A 24689-nucleotide genomic window follows, 5' to 3' on the forward strand; every position below is an offset into this window, starting at 1 on the left:
TTTAAAAATTGTTTTTTTTCAGTAATTAATCAAAAATAAATGTGTGAAACCTGCATGATAATTGCAGATATCACAACTATTAAAACCTCCAATTACAGTAGGCTATAAATAAATAAATATAGTCCGGAATATGGGTGGCTGCCAATGATTTTGATGGTTCATTATGAAAATCAACATGGCTGATGGATTTGAAATTTCCACACCTGGTAACTTGAAGACACTCACATCCAGCATACAGGATTTCCTCCCAACACTAATGTTGAGGACATTAAGTCATTACTTCATACAGGTACAGTCATGTTTGTGTTTCCTTCCTCAGACAGTGTATTTTTTAATACTGATATTTCTTTGATGTGCCTGTTAAGGTCTTCATAATCTAGGGGTCAATCAAGTGCATGTGTTTTAATGGAATTCTTTAAAGGGGTAGAGGTACTCTGACTATCTTTGTTGTCTCTACATATATACCTGAGTACACACACCCAACTGAAAGTAAATATCTTCAGGAGTTTTATTTTAAAACATTTTGTTGTTTAATATGACATATTGCATTTGTACAAAACTATATGCAATATATATGCTTTTTGAGGTGTACATAATATTAGGTTGCACTGTAGAAACAACAGTTTCAGTGAGGTTGCCAGTTTATGTCAGAATACACCAGATCCTGGTTGTCATAAAGACACATAGCTGGACACTTTTTGAAAAATGTATGTTATCAGTATAGGTAGTACTAAACCAAATAACTAACGACTGGGTCAAAGTTCGAGGTGCACCGAACTTTTGATAGAGAAGTGAACACCACAAGTCCTGTGATTGGTTATAAATGTGAGTGTGTTGGTTGTAAAAAATAATAGTTTCATCTGGGTAAAAAAAAAATGCAATTTTATTTCATCTAGTACCAATGTGTCAAGTAGCCTTGTGCTTGAAACATGTATGGGGTACCTGTAAAAAAAAGTACTCGAATTTTGTGCGGAACTAGGGTAGTCATAGACGCTACCCGTTATCTCAGAAACGAGCAGCTTGACCCCCAATTTTTTCTGATTCACTTTAAGTGTGAGGGGTGGTAGTATTTATATCCGTGGCGTTTATGTCGGTTGATACGTTGCAGGTAGGAGTTTTAGCCACATATGTTACTATTGTTGTCTATGGGATTTGATTTGGTAGTATACACCCTGCAGAATAAATTAGCTTCATTATTCACACATGTAACTGACGAGTTGTTAATAAGACCGATAAACCCAGATACAGGACTGAATGAAAAAAAGAAAGAAATGCTTTATTTAACGACACACTCAACACATTTCACTTACGGTTATATGGTGTCAGCCTTTTGGAGCACTCACTCAGGGTTTGGAGTCGGTATCTGGATTAAAAATCCCATGCCTCGACTGGGATCTGAACCCAGTACCTACCAGCCTGTAGACCGATGGCCTAACCACGATGCCACCGAGGCCGGTAGGACTGAATGATTTTGAAAATAGACTGTTAAATTTATGTAAAGCTTCAGATTTCACAATTTTTAATAGTAGGGACAGACAAAGATTTTCCCAAGATTTTACGTTTTGTGGTTCTAATGGTTCTAATGGTATGAGTGTCATATTTTACCACTGATAGATAAATTTATTGTGTGTAACTTCACCAAATTTTCAGACCACGCTCCCTTACATTACAGTAAACATTTAGCGTTGATTTGAACACGTTGAATGTGCACTGTACTGATAATAGTACCAGTATAAAGAGATCTTTATTTAAACGGAAAGGTGAATATAAAAATAAGTTTATTCAACTACTTATTGTTAATGCAGACAAACTGAATTAGGCAGCTGAGATTGAAGGGGACGTAACTCAGTATTTGGTTAATAATAGTGTTAATAATTTTACAGTAGAATTAAAATGTTTGATGGAACCCTTTTTCAGCGTGCAGACAAAGAGATAAATATAATGCACATACAGATACCTGCGTATCTAATAATCAGAGAGGTAATTCAAATGTTAAACTATATAGCAATGTGGAAGATAGACCATGGTTTGATCATAAAGTACAAAGGATAAGACAAATTTACTAAAATGCTCTATTGCAGTTTAATAAGGTCAAAAACGAAGAAAACTTTGTGAATCTAAAAATTAAAAAGAGAAGTTAGAAAATATTAGAACAGAAATTAAAACGACAGTATAAAAGAAATGAAGGCAACATGTTGGAATATTTAAAGAAACATAATCCTAAGCAGTTTTATAGTGAGTTTGGTGGTAAAGTGAAGAACGAGCAACCTTTATTTACAATTAATGAGTTGTTTACACATTTTAAGGATTTAGGTGGTGACTCCGATAAAATTAGCACACAACCGGCTGATGTTGATGATAACTATATAATTACTGTTGATGTTGATGATCATGACTACTGGCAAGAAAAAGGAAATGATTTATGGAGAACTGGATAATGCAATAACAGATCAGGCCTACATGTAATTCACAAAGTTCTCTTGGGCTCTGTTAGACAACAAAGCATCCTCTTTGCAAGTCTTTTAGCATTGCACTACAAGATCGCAAAATTGCGAGAATTTAGGAATTAGGTCCCAGGAAGTTTTATATGCTATCCATAATCTTCAACGTGGAAAAGCCCACATAATATTGAATGAATGTCTTATTGAAGGCAAACAGCTGTTACTTCCTTTCTTAGTTGAGATGTATAATACTACTTTATTTCCCCGAGGACTGGTCTCATGCTATTACTGTTCCAGTGCATAAGAAAGGAGACTGTAGTGACCCCAATAATTACAGAGGGATTAGTTTAAAGGGACATTCCTATTTTTAAGATGTTATCGACTAACAGACTTTTTAACGATTGTAATTACATATTAAATACATTTTTGTACATAAAATATTAGTGGCTGTATATTAAACATGTTTCTGATCGTTGTAATATTTGTACTAGGTTAAATTTCATTTTATTTCCTAAAATTATTTTGTTTGTACGAAATTATTTGAAAACAAAATCCAGTTTGTGCTTCTTACAAATATAAAGACAACCAGAAACACATTGAATATACAGACACTGATATTCTAAACAAGAAAATACATTTAATATTTAAGTTTAATCGTAGAAATATTTTATTAGTCGGAAACATGTTACAATGCAGCAAACTCAGGAATGTCCCTTTAATTAGTTGTATTTGTAAACTATTTACATCTATTTTAAACCGGCATCTAATAAATGTGTGGGTAATACTTATGACTTAATTACAGATGCTCAGTTTGGTTTTCGCCAGGGTGTTAGTACTAATGATGCAATGTTTGCATTTCATGCTATAATTGCCAAAACGTTAGTAAGAAAGGATTATATTGCTGTTTTGTTGATTTTCGTAAAGCATTTGATAATGTGGACAGACTGAGTCTATGGTATAAATGATCAAAGCTGGGAGTAAGAGGTAAAGTTTTGTCTGTGATACAGTCTACAGGGTTTTATTTCTCAAATTGGACTTGACACTCATGGCTTTGCTTTTGGGAATTTGAGCGTCGTCTTACCAAAAATTCGGAATTTTCAGTTTCATTTAAAAAACATCTCATTAAAGTTAACTTAGTCAAATTAATACACCCATTTTGCATAATGAAACGTTATAGAGGAGGGGAAGGCTTGTTTGTCAAGATATATCTTTATATAATAATAATAAAAAATGGTAATTATTTACATTCAGATTTGGAATGTTTTACTCCAAAAGTGGGAATATAAAACGACATAGCCATTGGGGAATGGTACTGATTAATTATCGGAGTCTAGAAACATTGCTGATAAAAACCTGGTCAATGTCCTCTTCTGTTAAATGTTCTGTCACTATTAATGGTAAATGTTCGGAAAAAAAATTAATCTCCTTTAATGTTTTCAATCTTCTTAAATGCTTTCGAAACATGTTTTATTGTTAATGGGGCTACAGAGCACCTATTTGGAGAACTCAGTCTGTTTTTATTAATGTATGCTCATGATTTAGTTTTATTTTCTGAAACTGTAGAATGTTTATAAAACTTATTAGATAATTTATGTTTATGCCACTAAATGGAAACTTATTGTCAATATAAAGAAAGAAAGAAATGTTTTATTTAACGATGCACTCAACACATTTTATTTACGGTTATATGGCGTCAGACATATGGTTAAGGACCACACAGATTTTGAGAAGAAACCCGCTGTCGCCACTACATGGGCTACTCTTCCGATTAGCAGCAAGGGATCTTTTATTTGCACTTCCCATAGGCAGGATTGCACAAACCATGGCCTTTGTTGAACCAGTTATGGATCACTGGTCGGTGCAAGTGGTTTACACCTACCCATTGAGCCTTGCGGAGCACTCACTCAGGGTTTGGAGTCGGTATCTGGATTAAAAATCCCATGCCTCGACTGGGATCTGAACCCAGTACCTACCAGCCTGTAGACCGATGGCAATAAGTTTAGTTTTTTTTACAGAAATATCTAGCAGATCAGGGTTGTAAAGCATTATTCGCCTTGTATTCAAAATGTAAACTCTTACATGTGAACTGTAAAACAATGTTGGGATCTTTTCGATACATATGTCAGTAGTATTTTATGTTATTCATGTGAAGTGTGGGGTTTTTGTAAAGGAAATGAGGTCGAAAAATTTCATTTAGAATTTTGTAAGAAGTTTCTTTATGTTAAGAAATCTACCTATAATATAATGGTATATTTCGAAGTGGGAAGAATTCCTATGGACTATACATGTTTGTTTTGCACGATCAAGTACTGGTTTAAATTACTTACAACAAACAACTGTATTTCAAAAGAAGCATATTCTGTACTCAGGGATTTACCGGACGCACAAAACTTGCGTATAGGACGCACTAAAACTTAACTGGACCCGCAAAAATAGAGATACTGCGTCCCGTGGGACGCATAAAATATCTGACATTTTCAGTAACCCTGTCCACTATCAAAGATCGATCATTCTGTGTAACACACTATTTCTTTTCTACCTATAAACTGCGTATTCAAATGGGGATTCCCCATATCGAAAACAAAAAGTTTTAATCTCTGGGAACACTGCATCTTTATCCTTTGCTGTGCTTAATCGTGTAAAGTTGGTAATTTCCGGAAAGAGATCGCGGACTTGCGATCATTCGGAACTTCTCATCAACAGGCCGAACACAATCGGAAATTCCAGGGCGAATAAAACAAATTGGTTAAATGTTCTGATTTGCATTAACAAACAAGTAGCACGTTTCATAAACAACGCATGGTATTGTGAGTGTCATTTAGCTTGCAGGAAATGGTTCAAATAATTATACAGATCAAAGTGAAATGTTGATTTTGAAAGAATAAACAATGAATACCGACATTGATTTCCCGAAAGGAAAAGCAACAACACAGCTTGTTAAATTTACTTTAATGAGACATATACAGTATACACATGATTTGTTGTCTGCAGCTCTCTGTCATTTGTGTGGTTTTGGGACCCTTTGTTTTCAGGTTGGGACCCCCAGAAAAGAAAGAGGTGAGTCCAAGGGACCCCCATTTCAGAAAAACAAGGTAAATCCCTGTGTACTTTATAATCTGTCTCAAGACAATGCAGTAAAAAGTTTTAATTGGGTAACTAGTGTTCTCCCTAGCTTGTTTTAGCATGGTGCAGCACCATGCCTCAATAGTCTAGCACCATCTTGCCGTAATCAGCGCCATGCTGCCCTGAGATTAAACAAGCCTTTTTCACTAATTAATTATAAAATTGCCTTTATAAAACACCCAAAAATGTATTATTAGTTAATAAAGTATGCCTTTTATATATTTTGCCATTCATTTATTAAAGCAAGCATATAAATTACATTAATTTTTATGTATTTTTAATGAAAAACAAGTGTCCCGATAATGGTGAGAATGCCACAAAAGTGTTTGGTCTACCATACCTTGCCTAATATCTAGGGAAATCACTAGGTAATGTTTTTGAAGAATAAAATTATGCTAGTAGGGTTTGGTGATTTGTGGATACGTCAGCCACATGAAAACGATAGTCTTGTTGTCATTAATTGAAACACATATGATCAGGCGAAACAAAATTTATGGAGTATGTTAAACACTTCACCAAAATGTATTTTATATAAACATATTGTTGATTATTCATGTTTGCAGTACTATTTACAAAAATATATTCCTAAATGTAATCGTATACTCTTAACAAAACTTAGATTATCAGCCCATTCTTTAGTGATAGAAACAGAAAGGTACAGAAACAATGAAAAACAAGAACGAATCTGCTTATATTGTAATTTAAACAAAGTTGAAGATGAATATCACTTTTATTAGAATGTCCTACTTATGATCACATCAGAAGAAAACATATTAAAATGTATTATTGGAAGAAGCCATCTTCCTATAAATTAATAACATTATTAAGTGTACAGAATATTAAAGAACTAAATAAAGTAACTAAATACTAAGATCCACTTCAATGGTACGATAAAACAATGTGTTTAACAAATGTTTTGTATTTGAATATTTATTAATGCTATTTTAATTATGTTCATATTCTCCTGCACTATAATGTACTGTTAAAATTTTGCAGCCTTCTTATGTATCATAGCCTATGAATGTTGCACTGATGAGCCGTAAAGCTAAAGGCAATATAAAGAATTGAACTGAACTGAATTGAGATCACATTGATTTGTTAATCATCGGCTATTGGAAGGAATGAATGAATGAAGGAAGGAAATGTTTGATTTAATGACTCACTCAACACATTTTATTTACAGTTATATGGTGTCGGACCACACAGATATTGAGAGAGGAAACCCGCTGTCGCCACTTCATGGTCTACTCTGTTCGATTAGCAGCAAGGGATCTTTTATATGCACCATTCCACAGACAGGATAGTACATACCACTGTCTTTATTACACCAGTTGTGGAGTACTTGCTGGAATGCAGCTATTGGATGTCAAACATTTGGTAATTTTGACATATAGTTACGGAAACCCACAACAATTTTTATATGCATCACCCCACATACAGGATAGCACATACCACAGCCTTTGATATACCAGTCGTGGTGCCCGGGCTAGAACGAACTGATTGAAATACATGTATTAATATCAGTATCTGAGAAACAATTATGACTAGTAGGTGATAAATGATTATATATATTTTTTTAAAGTTTATTTTATTTAACGACACCACTAGATCATAAATATTTGGTAATTCTGATGTAGTTATTGAGAGGAAACCTGCTATATTTTTCCATTAGTAGTAAAGGATCTTTTGTATGCACCATCTCACAGACAGGACAGCACATACCCAGGGCTCGCGCTGTAGGTAGCCAAATGAGCCATTCGCTAAGCCATTTTCTGTTTTCTGATGTGAACAAACGGTTACATAATCTATCCAACACCTCAAACATAATAATAATACCAAATATTCAATTAGTGTAATAGCGATCTCACGACCGGTAACAAGAAACGGTGTCATGCAGATTCTGCGTAGGCCTTATAATGTTTGCTTATTTTAATAATCACGGTTATTAAGTTTAACAGCATGCATTCAACATGTATGACAGCAATGTCTGGAAGATCTGTAACTTTTTATTTTTACTTTGTAAAATCTTTGAACCAAAGTAATAAAAACAGACTGACAATGCGTGTCAATTTGAATACACATGCCAGTTCAGGGCTGAAAGACATGTAGGTTATCTCAAGGGCCGACTGGTTTGTGTGCTTCACATTAAACCAAATGGACGCGACAAACACCAATCAAATAGTTCGCTAACGTTAGGAAGAACATTCGTTGGCTGAACTGAGGACAGCTTTCGGCACGAATATACGTCACGCTTCAGAGTCAGCTGACACCCGCGTGTCAAGAGACATCGTTGCAGACATCGTTGCGGACATTAAACAATACACAGACCTGTCAACCCTCCCGGATTCCGCGGGAGACTCCCGGTATTTGATCAAGTCTCCCGCGGTAAAAAACGTTTCTCCCGGGAAATGTTATTTTCTAAGCATAAAAAAATTCAAGCTACCGTGGCTGTGTATTGACATTCAGTGTTGCCATATATAAAACTATCGAATTTAGTCCTAATAACACCTCTGAAATTTATGTCTTCCCACTGGATTACATAACGCAAAGTTCTATGGCTGGAAGTGCTAGAGTAGACAGCGAATGCATGCATCAATACACACGATGTCAAAATCACATGTCAAAGCAAGACAACAGAAAGACCAATTAGCTGTATAAACAATATTTGTATCAATTAGACTTGTAGGTTTGTGCAGTAAAATGTTAGTAACAAGAGTACACTTCAAGGGATTATTTTATGAAGGGAAATAGGCATAATTCCGGTATATTTCACACGATGTCAGTAATGAGCTTTTACTTATGATTAGTAGAAATGATTAGTGGAAATACAATGTTTATTGCATGGTTATGGTGATTTTAAATAAGTACCACACCACTGTACTTTATTGTAGTAAAAACTGAATATTAATTTATAAGATTTAGGCCTTTATAAATTTGTCTTGGGTCTACTTTTTACGAAACACAAATAACGATGATGCAACCTGTAAGTGTAATACCGTAAATGTACTAATTAATGTTTAAATTTGTTAGTGTTAAGATTTTTGGATAAAAGAGTTATTTTTAAAAATACGTATTAAATTATAATAATATTTAAAAATAATTAAAACAAAAATTTAATATATATCGTCAACGTCCCTAACTGCGATATGCTTCAAATTCCGTTCATTTTGTTTTCTCGTGAACAGTTCGTGCAATCAACATCTGATTTGTTGTCATCGACATGTCGTTCATTTATGAGGTTTTTCTTCACAGTTCAGGAACATTTTCATAAACAATAAAGTTCAGAAAAGTAAGTATCTAAATACAAAACTTTACAAACCTCTAAAACCATTAATTTTACTAAGTCGTTTTTGTTTATTCCTTAAAATTACCAATATCGGGTCCACATGACTCGTAGAAATTGACTATAAATAGAGAAAGATGAATTAACTTTCGGTGCATGTCACATGACCTCACACGTGCCAGATCAACAAGGCCAAAGCTTTAATTTTTACGATTTTTAAGACCCCTGTTGTTAGAATTTGTTTTCAATTATTACATTCGATCTGCAAAAGGTATGCTACATTTTTGTTCCTCTGTTGTAGTGAATAGTATTCATAATCCATTCATAATAATTGTAAATAATTTTGTGTGTATAAATTGTGTTAATTATGAATCAATTCATCAAAAATTTTATATTTTACAAACTATCAGTATCAACATCAAGTTTTAGCGATAAGTGTTGATAAAACACGGACCGGACCAGAACACTTAACAAATTGAATTTTTCCTTTTAAAAAAATATTAAACTATGTGTTCGTCAACTGTGCATATTTAAGAAACACATATTTTTTCATGTAGTGGCCTTAAAAATTAAAAATGACTAACCGCATATGCGTGTGTTATACTTTTTGCAAACGCATGCGCCTGAACGCAGTTAGAAACGTCGCACTCTGTGGTGTATATATTATTTGGCACTCAAGATAAATGATTTTAATGATAAACACTACCACTTCCGTTGTTTTTATAAGTGTTCATATCCCCTCAAAATGAAAAGTTTACAATATTTTATAAAGAACTGCTGAATAAACAGAATAACAGAAAGTAAAAATCATCAGTTTCAACCAATTATATCTGCAACTGAGGACAAAATATCAAACAATAGTTAGTGGAAACAGAAGACAGAATGACCGTTCTGATCACGTGACAAATTTGACGCCAAATAAGAGAGGTTTTTTTCAGTCGGAGATTGCCGAATCCGTAAAAAATTAAATGTTTTCATTGCTTACATAAAATATAACTTTTATTGTGTCTATCAAACATACAAATGGATACAGATATTGGACAAAATAGAGGCTGTTAAAAATACTGTTAAATTACTTTATGGCAACTGTCATAAATGTTTCGTCAATTGCTTTTTCGTACACAACGCGGCTTGTCCAGTGTGCAGACTGATTGTTGTTTTATGTGTGGAAAAAAGTGCATTTGGAAATGGCGGAGATAGGTGCTGGGACATAAAGAGGGGCGCTCAAAAATAAAGGAAGGCGCTCAAAAATAAAGGAGGGCGGAGAACATGAAAGGAGGGCGGCAAAATAGAATAGCGGGGCGGGGTGCCCCGCTTAAATGGAGCAGCGAGAACCCTGTAAACCTATCCCAACCCCACCCCCGCTGAAAAATCGAAGTAATATATTAACTGCCCCTACCCCCATTGAGGTTTTGTAATTCCTATTTATTCCAGTTTGTACACAATTAGCTGAAAAAAGATACATTTTCATATTCACATATAAATACTCTATACAGTACTGCGTAAAACAAATTTGGCTAAAGCATTTTCCATTTGGCTAATATTTTGGCTACAGGTATTTTTGATCCAGGGTGAGCCCTGCATACCACTGCCTTTAATATGTCAGTCGTGATAATAGTCCAGTGGGCCCACCGACAGGGATCAATCCTAGAATGACTGTGCACCAGGCGAATGCTTTACCACTGGGCTACATCTTGCCCCCCCCCCCCCCCAATGATTGAATAAGTGCTATAAAAAACCACAAACAAAAGAAAACTGCCAAACAATAAATATTAAGTTGATGAAACACGGTGCACTCAGAAATTCTCTAGACAAAACATTTTATATATTTTAACATTAATATAAAATATTTAAAAAAATATATTAAGAAAAAAATCATACATTAAAAAGGAGATTTTGTATTTAATCGCAACATGATGATACATGTATTGAAAACAAGGTTAGTTCCTTTTTTTAACGGATACTGTACATTAGAAATATCAATACATGACAATTTTTTTATACTACCATGTGAAGATTAGTTGTTACCGTCACCAAACATGGTAACAACAATAACATGTTAATATCAGTGTCATGTCATTACCAATGTCACCATTCATTCACATTCAGAGCGGTGGGATTCTCATCATGCACCTAAATAGAAGACAACATCCAGAAACCAAAGCATAATGTACAGTCACAAAGACGAAACTAACTATACTCGAAAGTAAAAAAAACAACTCATTAATATAAACTAGAAAATTGTAAACTGTAAAATAGTATGCATGTTTTTTCCCACTTGACAAACAGTTTTTTGTTTTGCATATGATGAAAGTCAAAGAATGTTACATTATGTAATTGCTAATATTAAAACAAAATATTCAGTGCAATCTTAATATTTTTTTGCAATCAACAATATTCTGTAACATTTCATAACCCTGGATCCCAATGTACATGCCATTCTCCACTGGAAAATCACACACCACATACACCTATAATAACCCAGTGTACTTCACTGTGAGGTCATACTTCCCAACACACTGGGAGGTCATCATCCACAACACACAGGAAGGTCACCATCCAGAACACACTGGGAAGTCACCATCCACAACACACTGTGCGATTATCATCCACAACACACAGGAAGATCACCATCCACAATACACTGGCAGGTCACCATCCACAACACACTGGCAGGTCACCATCCATAACACACTGGGAAGTCACAATCCACAACACACTGGGCGATCACCATCCACAACACACTGGCAGGTCACCATCCATAACACACTGGGAAGTCACAATCCACAACACACTGGGCGATCACCATCCACAACACACTGGCAGGTCACCATCCATAACACACTGGGAAGTCACAATCCACAACACACTGGGCGATCACCATCCACAACACACTGGCAGGTCACCATCCATAACACACTGGGAAGTCACAATCCACAACACACTGGGCGATCACCATCCACAACACACTGGGAAGTCACCATCCACAACACACTGGGCGATCACCATCCACAACACACTGGCAGGTCACCATCCACAACACACAGGGAGATCATCATCCACAACACACTGGCATATCATCATCCACAACACACATGGAGATCACCATCCACAACACATTGGGAGATCACCATCCACAACACACATGGAGATCACCATCCACAACACATTGGGAGATCACACTCCACAACACACTGGCAGATCACACTCCACAACACACTGGCAGGTCACCATCCATAACACACTGGGAAGTCACAATCCACAACACACTGGGCGATCACCATCCAAACACACTGGGAAGTCACCATCCACAACACACTGGGCGATCACCATCCACAACACACTGGCAGGTCACCATCCACAACACACAGGGAGATCATCATCCACAACACACTGGCATATCATCATCCACAACACACATGGAGATCACCATCCACAACACATTGGGAGATCACAATCCACAACACACTGGCAGATCACACTCCACAACACACTGGGAGATCACCATCCACAACACACTGGGAGGTGACCATCCACAACACACTGGGAGGTGACCATCCACAACACACTGAGAGGTGACCATCCACAACACACTGGGGGTCACCATGCACAACACACTGGGAGATCACCATCCACAACACACAGGAAGATCACCATCCACAACACACAGGACGATCACCATCCACAACACACTGGCAGGTCACCATCCACAACACACAGGGAGATCACCATCCACAACACCATGTAACACTTCACACTCCTGTAACCCAAAGTACACACACACATTCTCCACTAGAAGGTCATGCTTTACACTCTTCAACACATGCATATAACCCTTTACACGCCCTTACATCATGAGTCAAAAGCTTACCTGCACGTAATACACTCCACGACTGCGTGCATGAAGCATCAAAAATGAGTAGTCGAGATTTTGTTTTGTTCTCCACCTAAACAAAAATATAAAAACAAGATTCAGTGTAAGATAAAACATTTCACTGTGATTCAACCATTCCATTACAATCTCTACATGTTATTAACAAAGTATATTTAAAAGATAAAAAGTTACAGGACAGTGACATACACGGCGTGAGTTAAAGAATGGAAGCAGATGTAGCTCAGTTTGATAAAAAAAACCCATACTATTGGTGGTACAAGCTGAAGAACACCTCTGTTAACCATAAAAACATTTGTGAGCAAACATAATTTATGTAAAAAAAAACATGGTTAAGGAGGCATGCCAAAACTAAACGGCACCACGTACACAATCCCATTATTTTCTTCATGTCCATTCATGTCTAGTTTGGTATATTGTTGTATATGTTATGAAGCTGTTAAAAACTTGTTTCCTTCTGTGTTCAGATGATGAATACAAAAGACCACAAACATGACTCGTACCTGACTCGGGTCTTAGTATCTCCAAAACTCTCCTTGAGGTGCTCCAGATCAGGGTAGAAACCAGCAGGTGGAGCAATCACTTCTAGAAGACCACTCTGTATGTGGTCTCGGAACCTGGAATAATAAATAGATGCTATCTCAAGCTTTGTAAATTTATATTTGATAATAAAATAATGATGATGAAACCCCCATTTCTGCAGAATCCAGTTCATACCTTGTGTTGTAAAGACATGTGGAACCATTTTGTGATTGGGGTTTTCCCGTTTTAACCAGAGCACCACAACTGGTATATTCAAGGCCGTGATACATGCTGTCCTGCATGTGGAAAAGTGTTTATAAAAGATCCCTTGCTACTAATGGAAAAATGTAGCAGTTTTCCTTTAAGACTATATGTCAGAATTACTAACTGTTTGACATCCAATAATCAATGATTAATAAATCAATGTGCTTTAGAGGTGTCATTTAATAAAACAAACTAGCTTTTGTTTTTCATCTTATTTTAGTAATTTATATCGATATAAGTATTATATACAATACATTTCAATGTATCAGCAGATTCTTGTATAGATGCCTCCAAAATACCACTACCATGCATCAGAGCCCAGAGTGGCACTCAGTGTTTTCGAACAAATGAGTTGGTGGAATAAGAGAAATTAATAGGCATTGACAAAGTGACTGACAAATGAAAGTGCACGGTAAAGTATTTTAATGAACTGGTCAAAGTACAGGTAACTTCCAAAACGTCTATTTCAATGCTAATGCTCTTTAATTTTTATAAATGCAGTGTCAAAATAATGTAGCTGACATAATAATTTTGAAGCATTCTATTGAAGGATGGAATGGTTGATGAGATGTAATTTTGTCATTATTGAACAACTGTACAAGATTCACTTGTGACATTTTTTTGTTGCAACTCTTCACAAACTAACTGCCTTACCAGGAAGATAAATACATCTGAAAAGCTTGCAAACGCAGTGATATAATAGTACATACATGTACAATCTATTAGTCATGATATCCATAGCATGTTCCCCAATATTTAATACATCACTCAGGGTTTCTAGATTATGGTAGCCCCACTCCCATGGCTAGTGATATTCAATCTTGGGCTAGTAAATAACTACTATTGCCATGCCAGACAGGGCTTCTAGATTATGGTAGCCCCACTCCCATGGCTAGTGATATTCAATCTTGGGCTTGTAAATAACTACTATTGCTATGCCAGAAGACTAGTGAAAAAAAAAGTTATCAAATGCTGCATTTAAATCTATTTTGTAAAAATTAATATCCTGCCCTCACCCCTACCCCCTCTCCCCAATCTTAGTGTTTTTAAGTTCTTTAGGTGACATATCTGATTATTACTATTAGTAAAACTGAATTAACTTAAAGTAGCGTTAGTGAATTTTTAATCATGGCTAGTAAATGTTTTAAATCAGTGATCCCATGGCTAGTAAATGTTTTAAATCAGTGATCCCATGGCTAGTGGATTTTATAAAATTCTAGAAGCCCTGCGTCTCTTCATAGAGAAATGCTAACATTCATTCATTCACAAGTCTATGAAACTAAACAAACATGGTATGTGTTAATGACAGACATAAAAAAGAGAAAAGATGTTGGACTTACAGACTGTGAACTTTGTTACCAAGATCTTTAACATAATTGAGGTCCCATGGCTGAAAAAAAACAATAAAAAACCCCAATTCATAAACATGTCAAACATAAATTTTTGTCCACACATGTACATGTATTTTAATAACAACACACTTTATTCAATATGTGTTAAGCAAGAAAAAAAGTCATACTTCAATCACATTTTATTATTGTACACTTTCCTTTCAATACTGTTGAAAGCTACACACAACAACAATTTTTTTAACTCAAGCTACTTGGCATAAACTTTCAGAGAATATCAAACTGTACAGGTACCTTAACATTAATGTAACAAGATTTGTTTACCAAAAAAAAAATTTTTAATTTTTATCATAATTTTAAAAAAATGCTTGTTGAAAGCCGTCAATATTCATAAAAGATATAACAGTGATACCATGTAAAACTGCAAACAATCAGACAAGTTCAACATCAGAAAAAAGTTTTTAAAGGGACATATTCTAGTTTTTAAACACTAAGGCATATTTTTTACTATTAGAGCCCTTTTTTGAGAACTGAAATCATACTTTACTTGGATTTTATTCTTTAGATTATCCATTTCCGTACATTTGAAGTGTTTTTGGTCATCCTGGTGTTTTTAATATCACAGAATGCATTTCTCATATTTTTAAAAACGCATGTGCGTCTGAGAACAGTTATGGAGTCGAGTTTTGGTCTATTTTTATAGGGTATTTCACCATTTCAAAGTCACAGACTCATGTTTCACTCAATTGTAACTTTATCCAAATGTGTTACAGGTTTGTAGACTAACAAAACTTAGTGTTAATTTTTACGGGTTGAAACTAGACCTGACAACCCTCCCGGATTCCGCGGAAGACTCCCGGTATTTGATCAAGTCTCCTGCGGGAAAAACGTTTCTCCCCGGAAATCGTTATTTTCGAAGCATAAAAAAAATTCAAGCTACCCTGGCTGTGTATTGACATTCAGTGTTGCCATATATAAAACTATCCAATTTAGTCCTAATAACACCTCTGACTCGTAAAATGTCTTCCCACTGGATTACATAATGCAAAGTTGTATGGCTAGAAGTGCTAGTTGACAGTGGCCGCATGCATCAATACACACGATGTCAAAATCACATGTCAAAGGAAGACAACACCATCAACAGAAAGACCAATTAGCTGTATAAACAATACTTGTATCAATTAGATTTGTAGGTTTGTGCAGTAAAATGTTAGTAACAAGAGTACACTTCAAGGGATTATTTTCCTACAATTAATAAATCTTGTGTTTAACATAACGTTACTCACGGAAATAGGTATAATTCCGGTATATTTTACACGATGTCAGTGAGCTTTTACGTATGATTAGTAGAAATGATTAGTGGAAATACAATGTTTATTGCATGGCTATGGTGATTTTAAATAAGTACCACACCACTGTACCTTATTGTAGTAAAACTGAATATTAATTTATAAGATTTAGGCCTAAATAAATTTGTCTTGGGTCTACTTTTCACGAAACACAAATAACAATGATGCAACCTGTAAGTGTAATACCGTAAATGTACTAATTAATGTTTAAATTTTTTAGTGTTAAGATTTTTGGATAAAAGAATTATTTTTAAAAATATGTATTAAATTATAATAATATTTTAAAATAATTAAAACAATTTTTTTTTTTTTTAATGCCAATAACTAAGGTTGACAAGTAGAATCTATACATGACATTATGTAGTGTTCATATAACTTATTTTAGTACTTTTTCAAAAGTTGTGTTAAATCGTGTGCAGTTAAAAAATCGCCTGTTTTTTGACAAGATCTCCTGCTTTTTCAACACACACCTCCTGCTATCTCTTGACTAAAGGTTGACAGGTCTGGTTGAAACTAGGGTATGTCTCTTTAATATAAAGGTTTTAAATTGGTAACCCCTGCAATGTACATGTGCATGTATAAAGTGTCAAAAAGTGTTTACAACATATCAAAGATTACATAATCTCTAGAATGAAATAATGGATTTAATCTGTCATATGCTACATCATCAAATGTGAATTAGTTGTAAATTAGGCGAATTTATTTATATATACATCTCATAAAACCACAAATCCTCAGCATCAATTTTTTTTATTTTTTTTGGTTAACCGAAATGTGAATTTGGCTAAAGATTTTTTTACCAAACTCACCAAACTGTGAACAATACTTTTAGACCCAGGTTAATAAACTTCTGCAATGACATGTTTATGTGATATCAAAACAGTTAATGACCTCTACAATGAAGTATTTATTTGCTGCCAAAAAAGTATATTTATTAGCTGTCATACATGTTCATGTATATATGCAGTATTATAAAAGCATATCCTATATTAAGGCCTCTCCCAGATTTTTTTTTTGCATAATATAAGAAAGTCTAATGATTTTTATGATGTTTAAAGTGTTTTGTGGAAGAAAATGAAGAAAGGTTAATGACCTCTGCAATGAAGAGAACAATGAGACAATCTTCTTTTTCTTCGGCATTAAGTTCATCAATTAACGAGCGCAGAGTTTCAGTCAGGTAGCTGATCTTTTCACGTTTTATTGTCGGCACACCCATCACAATGGACACTGGAAACAAAAAAAAATCAATGTTCAAAATTAATGTCATCAATATATAACTCTTAGGGCCGATTTCTCGTATTTTCGAAATTCAATATGAAACCATTCCTGTCATGTTAAGTTTTAGAATACCTTTCCACAGATCTATAACACATGCGTTTAGCATCATTTTTTACCCCTCCCAAGGTCACATGTAGGTTTATAACATTTTGTAATTAGAAAATTGGTCATAAATGTTTTAACATCTTGTTATAAAGTGTTTTTTATTACTTGAATATGCTTTAGGGTTTTTCTGTCCCACGACTGGTATAGACAAAGGCCATGGTATGTGCTGTCCTGTTTGTGGGAAAGTGCATATAAACATATCTTGCTACTAATGGAAACTGTACCGATTTTCGTCTGAAAATGTGTTAGAATTACCAAACGTTTGACATCCAACAGCCAATGATTAATTAATCAGTGTGTTCTAGTGGTGTTGTTAAACAAAACATTTTTTTAATATCTGGACAATATTGAATATACAGATTATCTGCAAGTCGGTATGTTTTCTAGAGTATCCAACTATAACTGCAGAATATGAATCAGTTCTCTTTTCTAGCAAAGTGTTTAGAACAATATTATACATCTTTGCTGTTTTGACGCAAGACTCTGCGACTTTTTTCCAGCACCTTTTAATTGTTTAGTTGTACGATTTTGGGTGCCTTGAATTGCACTGAATTTAGTGGTTATTTTCGTCCACGCACATTCTATTTCCCTGTTACTTCTGCTGTTTGTTGGTGGGTTTTTTTTTATCCTCGACAACATCCCTATGTTCACTAATAATAGAAATAAGTATTTCTCGTTCATATAAGGTATAATTGTTACTACGGGCTGTCATTACTGGCAAAAAGAAACAAAACATGAACATATTAAGGGGTACATCGAATGTCCGCTTCATGGAACAGCCTGGTTTAGCTGAGCGAGACAATGATTTCGCACGTGAAATAGGATCTGAAATGAATCATTGTTTATTATGAACTAGGCTTAGTTGATCTTGACCGAAGAATTAAACCTAGCTGCTTTGAGCGGTCAACGAGAAATCGGGCCTTAAAGTGACAGACTCCAGTTTTTAAACACCACAACATCATTTTTGCTATTAAAGGTGTTTTTGATAATTTAAATTACAAATGCTTACATTTTATTATTTAGACTATTCATTTTCATACACCTGAAGTGGTTCTGGTCATCCAGGTGTTATGTAATACAGATTTTAGTTAAAATGTGTTGCAGGTTTTTCATAATTCTAATTTTCAAAAACTGGGTCCAAGTAATAGTATCAAGATTGCATCGTATTTGGCTATTTATTTTCCCCGTTTAAACATCACAGTTTTAGTTTCTCTCAATGTACAACATCATTTTTTCACAATTAAAGGTGTTTTTGATAATTTAAATTTACAAATGCCAGTTATTATCAAAGTTATGTCCCTCCTGAAATAATGTTCACTTGTCATGAGTAAAATGAAAATTATTTCACTTGGGTCATAAATTTTATAAGAACTGGCAACCGGTAACTTAATATACTCTATTTACTTTAAATCCCAAACTTAATACATCCATGTTGGGTGTTTTTTTTTACACCATGCACCGATATAAACATCTAACTCAGGGGTGGGGAAAAATAAAATTGTCAATCGGTTCCATGTCATCACTACCGGAGGGGGGGGGAGAGAGAGAGAGAGAGAGAGAGAGAGAGAGAGAGAGAGAGAGAGAGAGAGAGAGAGAGAGAGAGAGAGAGAGAGAGAGAGAGAGAGAGAGAGAGAGAGAGAGAAGAAAGGAATACAAATAAAAATTATAAAATCATTTAAAAGGTGATATTTGCCAAATAGTGTTTTAAAAACAAAATCATAGTAGCATTTGTATATTTTTATCTTGAATCATGAACATGAAACGATAAACATCAAAACATGAAAGAAAAACAAAATGTTTGATCACATCAGTGAAAAAAACTAATTATATATATTTTACATAAGGATAATGGAATAAATAATATAAAAAAGGAATAAAAGTTATGCATTTTAACTCCCATATATGTATAAAAAGTACCAGTATTAGTACTGTCCTGAAAATTAATAAACAATAACACCGTTGGAGCGTTTGACAACTTGAGCTGGCGCACGTTTAAACAAAGCAATTAATAACGTTGTCACCGACTGGATAACATTTGACCTCTCCTGGCTCTAAAAATAGCCAGTTTAGCTATTTCAGCTCACTCCCACTTTTTAAAAAAGAAGAGAGTGTAAACATTTTTTTTTTTTATTTTTTTTTTTTTAAAGTCCTTTATAATTATTTGATACACTACATTGAACAGTCAACAAGAAACACATTTATAGATTATTTCAGTATATTTTATGCTATTTCAAGCAGTTTGTTACTTTGTATTTCACAAAAGCCTCTTCAAGGCTCTTGCCTCGGACTAGGACACTCGACCCAACAGAGCTCCATACACAGACGTTGACAGATGTTGATTGTAACCAGTTGCAAACTCTGGGTCCTTTGTTTTAATTGGAGTGTAATACCTTGGTAGTTTTCTCACCAAGAATGATGTTATTGTTAACGCCTGTTTTATCTTGTGACTAGCACAGCCGCTTTGACAAATGTCTAGCCTAGTGGCAGTAGATTGATTGTAGGTCCGACTTATCATCTTATGGCAGACTTTAAAATCACAGACATCTGAAACACCAGTCAGTTTGACCACTATTTATTTATTTATTATTATTTTAAATCATGCACAAGATACCAATGTCTGGGCAGGCTGATCCAATTGGCGGATAGGAATTTGTTCCTATAATAGAAATGGACAGGTGCTTCGGACCAACAAGAATGACAAAAGTGGGACTGGCAAACACAAGTTTTTAACAAATAATTTCGGTCTCAGAGATCCAAAATCGGTCTCAGACCGGGGAAAAAGGGCTTTTCCCCACCCCTGATCCAACTATATATCAAGTTTAATTGGGATATAGGAATTGCACAAGTTATAGCTGAAAAATGGAGCTTAATTACTGAAAACACAATATTACACTATAAATGCCAAAGTTGACCTCATTGATGGCACAAAAGTGACCTACATGTATATCTCACCTTTTGACATCAAGGCAAGACAATAATAATATCAATTAATATATCATACATGTTAAAAATAAGGAACTCTGCAAACTGATTTTGGATTTCACATACATGTATAAGGAAGACAAATTGTGGTTTAGTAGACTGCATGTGTGTGATATGTCTCATGTGTGTGATATGTGTCTTGTGTGTGATATGTCTCGTGTGTGATGTGTCTTGTGTGTGATGTCTCATGTATGTGATATGTCTTGTGTGTGATATGTGTCTTGTGTGTGATATGTGTCTTGTGTGTGATATGTGTGTCAAAGTTAAAAGTTAAAGTTTGTTTGTTCAACGACACCACTAGAGTACATTGATTTATTAAACATTGGCTATTGGATATCAAACATTTGATAATTCTGACCAAGTCTAAGAGGAAACCCGGTACATTTTTCCATCAGTAGCAAGGGATCTTTTATAAGCACCATCCCACATACAGGACAGCACATACCATGGACTTTGACATACCAGTCATAGTACACTGGCTGGAACAAAAAAAAAAGCCCAATGGGCCCACTGACGGGGATTGATCCTAGACCAACTACACATCAAGCGGACGCTTTACCACTGGCCTACACCCTGCCCCTTGTGTGAGTGTCTGTGTTTGTGTGTGTGTCTCTGTAAGTGTGTGTGTATGTCCGTGTGTGTGTGTGTGTGTCTGTGTACTATGAAATCAATACCCCCATGTCAGGTACACTTAAGTCTTTATTACAAAGTAATGTCTATAATCTCTGTGAATGGTGGCCAATTAATTGTCTAATGTACACTGTGCTCACATTACCACTGATAACATGGTACAGCAGATGTTAGTGGTTATACTGTGACAGTACTGAGCAACTTGACACTACACTGACTAAATGCAACAGCCAAGGTCCATCTTGACAGGCGGTAAGAGAAAAGTGCCATTCACAATACACCAATGTGCTTTCTAACAATCACAGTGGGACATAGCCCAGTGGTAAAATGCAAGCCGGATGTGCGGTTGGTTTGGGATCCATCTCCATCACTGGGCCCATTGTGCTATTTCTCGTTCCAGCAATTACATCACAACTGATATATCAAAGGCTTTTGTATACTGTGATATCCTGTCTGTGGGATGGTGAAAATAAAAAATCCCTTGCTACTAATGGAATTTTTTTTTGGGTTTCCTCTCTTAAGACTATATATTAAAATTACAAAATTTTTGACATCAAATAGCCTATGATTAATAAATCAATGTGCTCTAGAGGCGTCGTTAAACAAAACAAACTTTTTCTACATAATATTAATTTCACCAGAAGCTTTTGCATTCCATCTTGAGGCATTGTAAGCATTCAGACTAAGAAATTGGTGCCAATATGTTGACACTAGAATCAATATTAAATTGAAAACTAAATTAAATTTTTTAAATTATTTTTTTACATAAAATGAGTGAAGTATATATCAGTACAAGCAGTGTTGAACTGCTTCTTAATTTCTAACATTTGCTTCCAAACTAAAATGTCAAAGCAAAGACTGCTTTCCATTCCACTAAGGAAGGAAGGAAATGTTTTATTTAACGACGGTTATATGGCGTCGGACATATGGTTAAGGACCATACAGATATTGAGGGAGGAACCCACTGTCGCCACTTCATGTCTACTCTTTTCAATTAGCAGCAAGGGATCTTTTATATGCATCGTCCCATAGACAGGATAGCACATACCACAGCCTTTAATGTACCAGTCGTGGTGCACTGGCTGGAGCGAGAAAAAGCCCAATGGGCCCACTGATGCCCATTCCATTAAATGCATTTTGAGCCTCGGCCTGTATACATGTATGGAACACCTTAACAGTATGGAACACCTTAACAAACCAAATAAGAAACTTGACATTTTAACAATTAAAAATAAAATAACAGTGCAATATTTTCATTTGTTAATTGTTAAAGTTTGTTTTGTTTAACGACACCACTAGAGCACACTGATTAATAAATCATCAGGTATTGGATCTCAACCACTTGTTAATCCTGACACGTAGTCATCTCAGGAAACCCGCTACATTTTTCTCAATGCAGCAAGGGATCTTTTTAGATGCACTTTTCCACAGACAGGAAAGCACATACCACAACCTTTGGCCAGTTATGGTTCACTGGTTGGAACAAGAAAAAACCCATACATTTTTCTGAATGCAGCAAGGGATCTTTTTAGATGCACTTTCCCACAGACAGGAAAGCACATACCACAACCTTTGGCCAGCTGTGGTTCACTGGTTGGAATGAGAAAAAACAAAAACTAATCAGTTGAATGGATCCACTGATGTGGTTCGATCCTGTGACGCAAGCACCTGAAGTGAGCATTCAACCAACTGATGTAAATCCCGCCCACATACATTAGCCATGACTTCAGACCTCAGATGACACCTTACAACCTCATGAAGACACTTCTCAAGCTGGCCTTGTTTTAATATTGATACTGGCCAAAGTGTGTGAACAAGGTTAATTATCACAGCTGTAGGTATGACCATAAAATCCCGATAAAATATTTAATTAATTTTTCATGCCAAGACTTTTAAGCTTGAAGCGAGAGAATGCAATTGTGCATATGCAAGCTGCACAGTCTGTGATAGAGGTTTCCAAAGACGTTTGAAGCAAGAGACAACCGCCAGTAGTACAGGAGTATAGTACATGGTTACAAATGCCTTTTAAAGGTGCTATGTCAAAGTTGAAAGTACAAAATTGTATTATTTTTCACATTTATTTGCTATAAATAACTACAAATTAATCGATCCCATGCATAATCTTTCCATAATTAACTCTTAATTAATTTTTAAAAGTCTTGCCCTGGATGATAAGTGGGGTTTCCCAAATAATTTGTGACTAAATATAGCATGGCCACCATCTTTGTGTTTTTTTACCAGTTGACCACAAAGAATTCTGCGTAAACTTTGTGAGTTGAATGTGTATGCATAAAACAGTGATGTCACTAGTTTATGTATGTGAGACATTCTTAAGATTTCCCCCTAAAAAAAAAAAATATTCTACTAGTAAATGGAATTATTTAGTTTTTATAGGCATATAGCTGAAGGTATAAACTTTGTTTCAAAGCAAAAATTAATCAACAATTTTGGCAGAAACTGCAATTATTTCAACTTTAACAATGCCAGAAATAACCACTGAAACACAGGAAATGGTAGGAGTGTTGTTAAAGTTGGAAAGACAAGGACTGGGATGTGGAGTTGAGTGCTCTACTTACTGAGCTAAATCCTGACAGATTAAAAACAAAAAGGAATACAACATGTATTTGTTTATGATAACATAATCATTTAAATTATGGTTATTATGAATTTTTAATAACATAAGATTCTAACACATTGGTTGGGAGACCGAGGAAATTCACTGCCGCCACATAGGTTACTGCTATCAAAAAGGAGCAAGGAATCTTTTATATAAACTTTCCTAGAAACACAGGACAGTACATTCCATTGTCTTTTCTGCCAGACACAAGAAAACCAGAGGGTCCAGTTTAGAAAGGTTTCACTGTACCATTTTCTTAAAAAGTAGCTTTGTACAAACACAGGGAACAATATTTCAAAATCTTAAGTAACCACAAGTCACTTCACTTGACTATTACCTACCCGGTATAAAACCAATTGTTCATTGATATGAATATTTACGTAACTGGTGATTTACCTACTAGATAAAATAAATTTTTCATTGATGTGAATGATATTTACAATTTGACCACCGATAAATCTGCTGTGTATCAAGTATAGGGTTTCCACGAGTACTCAAGTACGTACTCAGGCATGGGTCGAGTCTAGCAAGACTCGAGTCCATTCACAAGACTTGTGTACCCATGCAAGGAAGAGCACTTTCAATTAATTATATTTTTTTTACGCCATTTTGCCATACACCGGTTACATTATAGGGCTATGGGACATGAAGGGAAAACAAAAGTTGAACGTGAGGAATGCAATACAATGACATCATTTGGAATCCATGTTCAGCGCTGGAATTAAGATACATAATGCTATTTTACTTTATTCCCTTATCTCATTATCATCTAGTGTACCGTAAGTGTTGGGTACTCCGGTTCAGGTTGAATTTGACCCTCGAGTACTCGAGTCCAATATTTTTTGGACTCGTGG

At 35.2% G+C, this 24689-nt stretch overlaps 1 protein-coding gene across 1 annotated transcript in view; it reads right to left on the bottom strand.

Moving 5' to 3' along the window:
* LOC121376562 (alpha-1,3-mannosyl-glycoprotein 4-beta-N-acetylglucosaminyltransferase B-like) overlaps positions 1-24689 on the bottom strand; it is a 65808-nt gene that overhangs the window by 12541 nt on the left and 28578 nt on the right. Inside the window, exons 5-8 of the mRNA XM_041504477.1 lie at positions 17317-17450; positions 14866-14915; positions 13243-13356; positions 12719-12794 (exon numbers count right to left, since the gene is read on the bottom strand). Coding sequence (XP_041360411.1) covers positions 12719-12794; positions 13243-13356; positions 14866-14915; positions 17317-17450 — 374 coding nt within the window. The remainder of the gene's footprint in view (positions 1-12718; positions 12795-13242; positions 13357-14865; positions 14916-17316; positions 17451-24689) is intronic.

The sequence above is a fragment of the Gigantopelta aegis genome, chromosome 6 (assembly GCF_016097555.1).
Source record: "Gigantopelta aegis isolate Gae_Host chromosome 6, Gae_host_genome, whole genome shotgun sequence".
NCBI lineage: Eukaryota > Metazoa > Mollusca > Gastropoda > Neomphalida > Peltospiridae > Gigantopelta > Gigantopelta aegis.